The following is an 11,074-nucleotide window of genomic DNA, read 5'->3' on the forward strand; positions in this document are numbered from 1 at the left end:
TGGGGGGACAGGCAGACCCCCCCACCCCCACCCCAGACTCCAGGAGATGCATCTCTGCTCTTCACCTTCTGACTGGCCAGTGGGCAAATCAACAGTGAAAATTTCCATCCTCATTAAAGCTGCCGTCTGATCTTTACTCCCCACGGCACAGGGCTCAGATCCAGAGACAAAGGAAGGGTCTGGGGATAGGAGAGAGAAGGGCTTAGTGGGACAGCACTCCAATCCGCCCCGGGTTAGCTCACATCAAAAGGAGATGCTTCTTTTCCAATAAAGTGGAGAGTGGGATAGATTGATAGGAAGGGACACCCGCAAGTCCACATTAGCATCCTACTTTCTGGACAGGTTTCCAAACTCTGTGGAAGAGGCCTGGTTGGTAACACAACCAGCTACACAACCTGAAGCCTGTGCAACAATCCCTTCACTCTACCAGTCCCCAGAAGCTTTCTATGCAATTCCTCATCCTATACTCTACCCTGGTCAAACAAGGTCGCTGTTTTTTCCTAGTTTGTAAGGATGTGCACGGAATTTGCCAGAATTCAATTCAAATTTGAATCAAATCCGAATTGATTTGGAACCAGTGAACACAGTGGAGATTCGTTCGAATTAATTCAAATGTGCCTGAATTTGAATTGAATTCAGGCAGTTCAACTCAGTTTGAATTTGGGTGAATTAGAAATGATTTGAACAAATCTCCACTCTGTTCAATGGTTCCAAATCAAATAGATTCAAACTTGTTTATAATTTGAATCCAATTTGGGTGCATTTCATGCACACCCCTACCATTTTGCCTTGCAAGGCTGGGGAATATCTGTTTTAAAATGTGTTGGTGTGCACACACATATCCTGGAGTTCTTCTGATTTCAGCCCCCTTCCCCCTTCCTCTGCACAAGTTAAACCTCTGGTGGCCAAACCAGACATGAAGAGGATGACTGGAGCTCCGGTGACCTTTCTTTTTCAAAAAAGCAGCCCTAAGGTATCAACATGATTTTTTAGAAAGGTGGATTCCTTTTCTCAATTTTATTGACAAGTCTAAGTCTACTTATACCAGGCCAGAGTGGTTAAAAATAATATGTATTATGTGAAGTATTTAAGTTTAAAATGATATGCATATGTTATGTGCCCTTTTTGATACTAATAATGCTGAATCTTATTTGTAAATGCTTTTTTAATGTGATGCATTGTTCATATTATTGTTCTGTTTGTTTTAAACAACAACAACAGAGAAGAAGAAATTATTTTGTTTTTTTGAAGCAGCCAGGTGGAGGACTGCTTGGATCCGGGCTACAGTGCAGAGTGAGGAAGGTCTAAGCCCTTTCATTCTGCGTCATGGTTGTGATTTAAACAGCAGGGCAATTTCAGCTGAGTGAACAGTATAGCAAAACATGAAAGAGCGGCTTTATCATTCTCTCTCTCTCTCATGACCAGAAAACTCAAGTTCTGCAGTTGATTGAAATCATGTCGTTGTCATTAAACCCAAGCAAGGCATGAATGCAGCAGCCATTCCTCACAAGGTCCCTAGCATAAGGTATTCAGAGAGATACTGTCTCAATACCTGGAGGTTTAATTTAGCCTTCAGGCCTAATAGGAGTCCAGAGGCAGCAGATCTGCTACAGTCTTCTTAGAGCCATCTGAACTAAGTGCCTTGAGAGCACTGCCAGGAAGAGGAGTAAGAACTGAAGTGTTTCTTCATTCTCTTGCCCCCAAACACCTCTCCTTCCGCTGGGGATAGCATGAGCGTGCTCTGAGCAGGCTGTTGAGGAAAAGGAAGCTTCGGGAGGAAGCCTACAGGAGACATTTCTCTTGTTTTGCTACCCAAGGAGGTTGCTCTGTGCTGGGCAAGATGATGGCACAAGCAGGCAAAGCAGAAGTTGAGGCCAGACCTGCTAAAGCAATTAACCCGGAGCAGCAGCTGTGTGCATGGGAGGGAAGAGCCAAGGGTCATCTTCCCAGCCTCTCCAGCTTCCAGGCCCACGTCTCCTGAAACTCCCGTCTGCCCTTTTGCATCCTCCGAGGTCCATTTCTGACATCGGCGAGTTCCGGGCAGGCCAGATGCTTTCCTGGTTGCTTCAGAGAGGCAGCGTCTCTGTCTGCCATTCTGCTGTCTTCCCTGAGCTGCTGGCACCAGGAAGTTGGGTTAGAGATGGTTCTTTCATTTATTTTGTTTATCATATTTTAATACTGCCTGATATGTACAACTCTAGGCGGTATGTACACCCCTTTCCCCCCCACTCGTTTAATAATGCCGTTAACCGCGAGGTGGTGAGCAAATCTGAGACTCAGCGGTCTTCCACCCAGCAGGTGGATCCTTCGGGTCCCAGTAGAGCAGCCACATAATTAAAAACTGGGTGGGAGAAGCAGCCTACCTGGTTCCGGGAGCTGCGTGCACCCGTTTTCTGCTCCTGTGCGAGGGGAAAGCAGGGTAGGAGGCACTGGCAGTGATCGTCAGCTAGCCTCCTGCTGGGTAGGAAGGCTCCATCCTACCCAGCAGCTGTGTCCAGGTGCTGAAGGATGGAGGTAGGAGGAAAAGCCCTCCCTACCCAGCAGGTGGCTCGCAGATGATCACTGCCCACGTTTCCAACTTTGCTTTCCCCTCACATGTGAGCAGAAAAAGGGAGCGCACAGTTCCCAGAACCACATAGGATGCTTCTCTCGCCCAGCTTTTAATTGTGTGGATGAGCCTCGGGCCTTGATTTCTTTGCACGGAATGGGTTTTAGCAAGTAGAGACCAGTGGAATGCTGCATGGACTGGGCAAGAGGAGGCCCTGCTCCCAAGCACCGGAAAACCACTGGGATCTGGAGTCTTCTGCTCCCTTCATGCCTCTGCTGCTTTTTACTTGCTGGGGCAGACAAACAAAACGAGCCATCAAAAATAAAAATAAAACGTGCATGCATGGCTTGTGGAAGACTCCCCTGGTTTCTTTTAGTCTTATCAAGCAGTTGGGAAACTAAGGCTGAAGTTACGACTTGCCCAAGGCCACTCAGGGACTCTAGCTGGGATTTGGACCCAGTTTCTCCAGTTCTACAGCCTCCGGACTATCTTTCAAGAGTTGTGACAAGCACGCTGAGAGGGGATCAAGGGAGCTCACAAGCACTTGCAAGCAGGAAGGTGAGGACGGGAGCATGGTCACTTAGAAGAACAAGAGGGAAGGACTCGTGTTGTGAAAAGGAACACTTTTAATTTGCAAAGAATCATTGACATAGTGCAGAGTGGGCTCTGCCCACGCCACACAAGCAAAGAAACAGCCCCTCGGGAGGCAGCAGATAGGCAACTGCAACAGCATTGTGAGGAGGGCTTGGAGCAGGTACTGGGTAGGAAGAGGCAGTCAGACATCTGCGTTTTTCATAAAACAATACCTGGAAAGATGATCAGAATGTGCAGCAGTTTTAACAAGGCACAAATTAGGAGTTAGCACAGGAGCTCTCATACTTGAATCCCAGATGTTGCTAGACTACAACTCCCATCACCCCAGCCATAACAGCCAAAGGCCTCTGTGGCTGGGGATGATGGAAGTTGTAGTCCAACAACATCTGGGGACCAGTGTTCCTTCTAACTGGGATTCCCAGATGTTGCTGACTACAACTCCCAGCATCCCCTGATGTAATGGCCTTTGGCTGGGGATTCTGGGAGTTGTAGTCAACAACATCTGGGAATCCCTGTTAAGAGGGAACACTGGCCCAGGGACCCAAGTTGGAGAACCCCTGCCTGAGTGAGCAGTTAGCTTCACAAGGACAGGAGGGAGACTTTTGCTGTAGAACGTTCCCGCCCACCCACTCCCCGTCCCCAATCCTCCCTCTATCCCCTGTAGTGTGCAATAAACTCTTGAGCACTAGAAAGGCTGGAATAAAGTTCTCCGGAGACAGGTGGAAGAGAAGAATTGCATATTATTTGAAGCCTGCTTGCTCTACTCCTAGTACAATCTCTCTAGATTCCTAGTACAGGTCAGCATCACCCTGGGAGGATAAAGAGAGCCACCCCACATATGGCAGAAGGAGATAGAAGTGCCCTGAGGGGGTAGAATAGATTGTACCCCTTCAGCGTGTGGGGGAGGGACCATTTTTGAATGCTTACCTATATAAGTCCCCAAATTAGTGGAGAGAGAGGGGGAGGCTGGACTAGAACCTTTATGCCTGATGTGCTAGCCTGTTTACTTGTAGGGAGTTTTGTTTTAATATATGGGGGAGCATTCAAGAATGCTGCTTACCGGCTGCAACATGAAATGGTACAGCCCACTCGAGCACCACAAGATGCTCCCACCTTATTCTATTGCCCATCTAGTCCAGACTTGTCCTGTCGCTGCTGAGGTTGGTCCTCTTATACCTTCACCTGCCCACCCATTGACAAGCGCATTTGAGTTTCCTGGCTTTGCATTTGCCTTCCGCTCCCTGCTCCGTCTGACTTGCCACCATTAAGGCACGCGGTTTAGCACTTGCTCCAATCAATTTTTAAACGCCCAAATCTTTGGCAGCACACCAAGTGCCGCGCATATCGATCAGAGTGGTGCCTCGGCACTCCTTCAGTCCAATGAACTCAGCACAAGCTCTCTTATGCTGGGCTGACTTCACCCTGGGATTAAAAAATTAAAAATTAAAGCAAAACCCAGAAAAGTTTGCAACTAAATAAAAACTCAACAGATTTGGGGGATTTAAACACATCCCCCCCGCAATTTGAAACTGCAAAAAACAAAAGGGGGAGAAAACACACATACACACCAATTCCAATTTCAGCAAAAAAGCAACATTTTGGAGTAAATGCCACAGAACAAAAAGAACACTGGGTTTGTTGGTTTGTTTTTTAAGTAAAGGGTGGGGGAATGATATATAGTAGAATGTTATGCGAACTGGTCCAGAGACTGCAGAGGTCTACACCTTCTTCTGCCTTACACAATATGCATACAAACCAGGGCAAACTCTGGTTTATTAATCTTTCTAGCAGCTTCTTTCACAAATGGATGTTAAATGGAACCCTAAGAGACAGGAGGCATTTCTGCCTGGTTTTCAAATGGCATGAGCGATCGCCCTTAAAATATTGCTTTTTAAAAAGTAATGGACTTAGCAGGTAGTGTGCTGTGGAAAGATAGGCGCCCTTCTCTTCAAGACTGGAAAATCCAGAGCTGTCCACTCTCCTTTTACAAAGTGAAGTTCAGCCCCTGAAGCATTTGGGGCAGGAGATGCGCAACCCCCCCAGAGATCACCAAGCAACATCACAAAAGTGAGAGCTCCTGAGTACACTGCCCATGTCTGGCACCAAAGCGTGCTGCCTCGAGCCCTCTAACAGGCATTCCCAGATGTTTACTACAACTCCCAGCATCTCCAGCTGCAACAGTCTTCGCTTAGGGATTATGGGAGTTGTAGTCAACATCTGGGAATTCCTGTTAGAGGGAACACTGTTCGAGTCACAATGGTGGAACTTGGTGGCACATTTTGAATGTGGCATCTCATCTACAAACAGTAGCTAAGGCTACACTTGCTGGGAGGGAAACTCTTCAAATCAAGAGACACTACCTCCAAGCAAAAATGACTAGGTCTGGGATGCCAGTCACATTCTAATTCTGTTAAATTCTGTGATGGATAATGAAACAGGGGGTCTCTTCACATGCCGGGATCAAGCCACATTATTCCACTGCATAATCACGTTATGCCTGCTGCCAAATTCTCTCTGCCCAGGTGCAAAACTCCTTTTATGATTAGAACAGCTATCAATAATTTAGGAACACCCCCCCCCCCAAAAAAAAGCAGGGAGGGGGAAGAAGGATCCCCATCAGGATTTTATGCCTATCCAGTTTCTCTTTCCAATTTAAACACTAAAGAAACCAGCTGGTTCTGGCCAAGGGTCAACCGCCATCTGTCTTCCCCGCCTCTAAGATTCAAACACAGGAGAGACTAATTACGGCCACTTGCTGGGCTCATTGGGTTTTCGGATTTGTTCTCACTGTCCAATAAGTACTTCTGTGGTTGACTGCCGACCGGCTATGGAATGAAGGGAGCCCAAAGTTCATTCTCATACTAAGTGCAGCAGTCAAACAGACCACTCCGGCCAGTCTCCCCTCATAGGTATGATCACATTTCCTCATGCGCCAGGAACAGCACTTGCTCCTGGAACACTGAATAGTTCAGCTTTCAGGACTTAAGCTCTGGGACCTAGAGCCTGGCTTTCCAGATGAGGTCACCGCCCTGTTCAAATCTGACCCAGACAAAGAGTCATAAAGAGCTTTTTCCCTGGCTATCTCACTCAGCACCCAAGACTGAGCAGGTCTGGAACTGAACCATTCAGTCTCCAGCGCTGTTGACAGGACATTCTCATTGGTTAGCAAACAAAACATAATTGCGACATCAGTTTCCCACATACACAAAAGGGGGGAGGGATCCAGTGCACAACAAGGCTGGAATGTCATAGTTTTGCATAGGTAACCTGTGGAAGTTACACACACCAATGGATGCTCCAGGATCCTGACTTTACTCCCCAGTAAACTACATCTGTGCTCTACACATTTGATGTCCAGCTTGCCTTTCTCCTGGGCCTGAAGCCCTGAAACAGACACAGAAGATCTTGGGGGTGGGGGGGAGGTAATTCCGCTTAATAGCGTTGTCACTGCCCTTTTACAACTGCACATCCAAAGGATGGTTAATGGGATCTGGGCATTAGGATCTTACACACACTGGCCAAGCTTCTTGGAAGAAAGAACTCTGTAATGCACCAGTTCCAGACATGCAAGCTAAACAATGCCCCCTTCTGTGGATAGCACCAGTCAGAAACTAAAGATGAGGAGGGCCTGGAAATAGGCACTTCCCTACTAACAGAATGCTAATAAGTTGACCAGACAACATTCTGCCGAGGAAAACGAAGCTAGCCTGTTGTTAAGTCTTGTGCAGCTACAGGATCATAGCTAAGCACAGCTCCTGTAAAATCCTGGGGTAAGACTACCCTTCCATATGCCCAAGAGCAGAATACATAGAGAAGGAATTATCCTAATCTTGTTTTCAGACATATTTAGGGATCAAGCCTGCTATGAAATCCTTTGTTCTGGACAATAGTTTATAGGAATCTGACAATACCTGGAATTTCAGCATTTGCTCCCTCTGCAACAAGGAATCTACCCATATCTGCTCTGGCTGGCAGGTACCTGGTGTTTTTCCAAGCCCACTTATGCATATTCAGCATGATGGCTCAACTGAAAACCCCTACACTCCTAGGAACAGTGAAGTTTCATACAGCTACTGTGCTTTCTGATGGCAGCAACAAGCAAGTGGAAGCAGAAGTGCATAGAAACCATCCATACTATATTCCAAGTCACACTGATTATGACAGTTCTTTGGAAATAAAACAGGGTAGCCCGTGCTGATGCCAAGGATCAACACAGAGCTGCTTTCCACCAACTGCTGTCAAAAAGCAGAGGGAACAGAGGCACCACTCATTTGGCCAATGTGCCTGGAAAGCCTAGAGGAATGTGGATAAAGCTCTCCCCCACAGAGCTCACAGGTAGACATTGAGAGTCTGTAGGATCATCTGCCGGCAGAGTGGACAATTGCGCTGGTATATGGCCTGCTGCAACAGAATTTCAGTGCATTCTTGACAGAGGCAAAGGTGCCGGCAGGGAAGCAACAAGACTGTCTTTGTTTGGTCCTGGCAGATGACACATTTCTTCCGTTCTTCTTGTTCTTTGAGGAGAAGCCACGGGTCATTGTCCTCCTCCAGAGCATTGAGCTGCTCTTTCGTTGCAGGTTTGGTATGCGATGTGCTTGGTCCTTCACCTGAAGGCTGGAGGAGCTGCCCTGACGACGTGCTTCGTTGTGTGGCTGATCCTAGATCAACATCCATTCCATGCTGGTCCCTGCTGCCTCGGGTGCGGGCTGCAACCTGATTAGCCACAAGTGGTCCATGTCTTCTTGGGTGAGGTGCTCCAGGAACTGGTCTATGAATCACAGCGGCCACTGCTGGCCTCTCTTGGTTGGCCTCAGCTGCAAGCTGTTGCTCTCGTGCCCCATGGTGGTTTGCTTCCCCACCTCCTCTGTTCCAGCTGGCTATTTGGAGACTCCAGTCTGCCAGCCTGCGCCAAGCTTGCGAGCTCAAGACCATCTCCAGTGACAAAAGCACAGCCTGATAGGCGCGGTGCATGTCTCTGCGCAGGCAGTGATAGGAAGGCATGGTGTTCAAATAGCCAGACACTTGATTTGCCAGGGTCCATGTCAGCTGAGGATGGAGGATTAAGATGGTGGTAGCAACAATCACAGAGAGCAACACCAAGCCATAAAGGTTGAGGAAGAAGATGTTAATCAACAGCTTGCTCATGGACACCAGGAGCTCAAATGCAAGCTGGCAGGGAGACCATAGGAGGATGACCATAGCAATGGCACTGCTGGACAGGCGTGCAAGGAACGCAGCAAAGATGTCCGTTACTCTCAGAAAGGGGCCAACGATAGTTTCCCACAAGGCCAGCCCCAGGGAAAAAAAGTTTTGGGTCCCAATTAGGCAGATGTTGATGATGCTATTGACAAAGTAAGCGATGAGGCTCATAATGATGGCACACACTTCACACACCTGCCTCAGAAGCGACTGGCCAGATCCAACCAAGTTCCAGAGACCCCGGTGCATCATTTCTTTGCTTCTCAAAGTCAGATGGGTGAAGAGGTGCCCCACTACTTTCAGGCTCTCCATGCTGGAGCAGAAGCCCCGCAGTAAGTGGATAATGGTATGCACAGAACCCAGAGTCAAGTAATACAATGCCTCAACTATGCATAGCAAGGACAACAGAATCCCATTCCCACAGTGGATCACGCAGGCCACCAAGGCACCGGGCAGGTTGTAAACAAACGCAATGAGCCACATCAGGGTGGAAACCAAGGTCGAAACAAGGAAGAAGTTGACATCCAGCAAGATGATCAGGAGGTCCAAAATCATCTCCGCACCATTGATAACGAGGAAGACTAGATCCATAGCTGGGCTCCTGGCAAAGATAAGAGCAAGTGGATTGGAGTAGAAGTGAAATAGACATTACTACTTCCCAAAGGACAGCTCTAAAGAAAAGTCCCTCTATCCTACAATGGGTAGTAGCTATTGTTTGTAATGAAATATAGGAGTGATTTGGCTACTAATGTGCACCAGACATCTATGCCTCCTTGCCCTTAGTCTCATCTTCACAAGCTAGTAGGAATGCCTAAGCTTTCTTAGGCATGGTTTAGATCTGCCAGTTCTGGATGGGGTTACACTTCCCCAAAAGGATCATATTCGTATTCTGGGAGTGCTCCTGGATCCCAAATTCTCCCTGGTTTCTCAGGTTGAGGTTGTGGCCAGGAGTGCTTTTTATCAGCTTCAGCTGATACACCAGATACGTCCATTTCTGGAGACAATGACCTTAAAACGGTGGTACATATGCTGGTAACCTCTAGGCTTGACTACTGTAATTCACTCTATGTTGGGCTGCCTTTGTACGTAGTTCGGAAACTACAATTGGTACAGAATGTGGCAGCCAGATTGGTCTCTGGGATTCCCCGAAGGGACCATATAACACTGATTCTAAAAGAAGAGCACCGGCTGCTGCTATGTTCCCAAAGAAATACAGAGTGCTGGTTATTACCTATAAAGCCCTTAACGGCTTAGGCTCAGGGTACTTAAGAGAGCGCCTTTGCAGTTGTGAACCCTGTCGCCTGTTAAGATCATCTGGAGAGGTCTGGTTACGGTTGCAGCCAACTCATTTGGTTGCAACTTGGGATCAGGCCTTCTCTGTGGCTGCCCCAGGGCTTTGGAACACACTCCCTGCTGAAATAAGAGCATCTCCTTCTCTGTTTGTTTTTAGGAGGACCCTGAAGATGTACCTATTTTCCCAAGCTTTTAACTGAAATCTAATTATTTTAATGTGCTTTTATCTATTGTGACTTTTATCTGTTTTATATGAATTTTAAGTGTTTATATTTTATATTATGTGTTAATTTGTACACCACCTACAGATTTCTATATTAGGCGGTACAGAAATTCAAAAAATAAAATAAATAATAAGCAGCTAAAAAATCACAGTGCCTTGACAGAAACCTTTCCACCATCCCCACTCCTATAGATGACTGAGCCCTGAGCAAAAATCTTAATAAGCTAAGGATAAGACCTAACCTTCTTCCTTGGCTTCTTGTTTGGGGGTTAAGAGGGCCAAAGGGGGCATCCTCTCACCACACTGAAGTGTAGTAGGGGAAGACCCCAATGAAATGTAAAGAGTGTGTGGGGGGGGGTGCATTCCTATCACTTCACTGTGGCTGAAGTGGGGGAGCCTCCTGACTGGCCCTGGGGGTTTTTTGGAGATGGGAGAGTAAAGTGGGAACGTGTCTCTGTGTATAAATGGAGAGCAGCAAAATGACAGCTGGGGGTGGGTGGGTGTCCCCACACGGATTCCCTTTTCCTGCGTGAGATTCCTATAGGGAGGTCTTTAGGGTCACCTTATGGTGGGGGAGCCCAGTCTACCTGGGGGGTCCCTCCTCCTTGCCTCCCTCACTCCTTCATAACATCCTCCCCCGTTGCTACCTTCTTGCAGGTGGGGGGGGAGCTGAGGGAGGGCAAACCTGCCCAACCTCTCACTCCCTCCGGCTGCCGAATCCGACGCTCCTTCCTCTGCAATGATGGGCGCCGCCATGTTGGTAGGCGTGGCCACCGCGCTATGTCCAATCAGCGGCAGGAGCAAGCTCGGTTTTCTTTTCCCTCCCCCTTGCCTCTCTTTCGCCTGAGCGTCGCGATTGGTCAGTTTTGAAAGACGCCACCGGCGGTTGACGGGGGGTTCCTGGGGGGCGTGGCTTCCATCGCGAAGGCGAGGGGAGGTGGGTGGGAAGGGATTGAGAAACCACGCCCACTCAGATGGGAGGCGGGGCTGGTTTTTAAAAGGCAACGAGCGGCTCAAGAGAGCCGTTAGAGAACGAGTCACGTGGGCTTGGGTCCTGCGAAGGGCGGGGCGGGCTAGACCGACGGGTTCCATTCCATTCCATTCCGACAGGGAGGTTTCCCGCCATTTTTATTCTGAGGAGAATTTTTCTCTCGTCCTAGGAAGGAGGGTTGGGTACTCTTGAGTAGGAGTTTCCAGGCATCTTAACTCTGAGGCTT

At 48.1% G+C, this 11,074-nt stretch overlaps 1 protein-coding gene across 2 annotated transcripts; it reads right to left on the reverse strand.

Moving 5' to 3' along the window:
• Positions 1 to 3,156: 3,156 nt before the first annotated feature.
• On the reverse strand, positions 3,157 to 10,709 carry RNF26 (ring finger protein 26). Of its 2 annotated transcripts, none has more exons than XM_053270143.1 (2): positions 10,505 to 10,709; positions 3,157 to 8,942 (listed from the first exon to the last, which is right to left on the reverse strand). In XM_053270143.1, the coding sequence occupies exon 2, from the start codon at positions 8,930 to 8,932 to the stop codon at positions 7,472 to 7,474; it is 1,461 nt and encodes a 486-aa protein (XP_053126118.1). In that variant the 5' UTR covers positions 8,933 to 8,942; positions 10,505 to 10,709; the 3' UTR covers positions 3,157 to 7,471. The 2 variants fall into 2 exon arrangements, with proteins under 2 accessions (XP_053126118.1, XP_053126119.1); XM_053270144.1 differs by lacking the exon at positions 10,505 to 10,709 and adding an exon at positions 9,573 to 10,037.
• Positions 10,710 to 11,074: the final 365 nt, after the last annotated feature.

This window comes from Hemicordylus capensis, chromosome 8 (assembly GCF_027244095.1).
Source record: "Hemicordylus capensis ecotype Gifberg chromosome 8, rHemCap1.1.pri, whole genome shotgun sequence".
NCBI lineage: Eukaryota > Metazoa > Chordata > Lepidosauria > Squamata > Cordylidae > Hemicordylus > Hemicordylus capensis.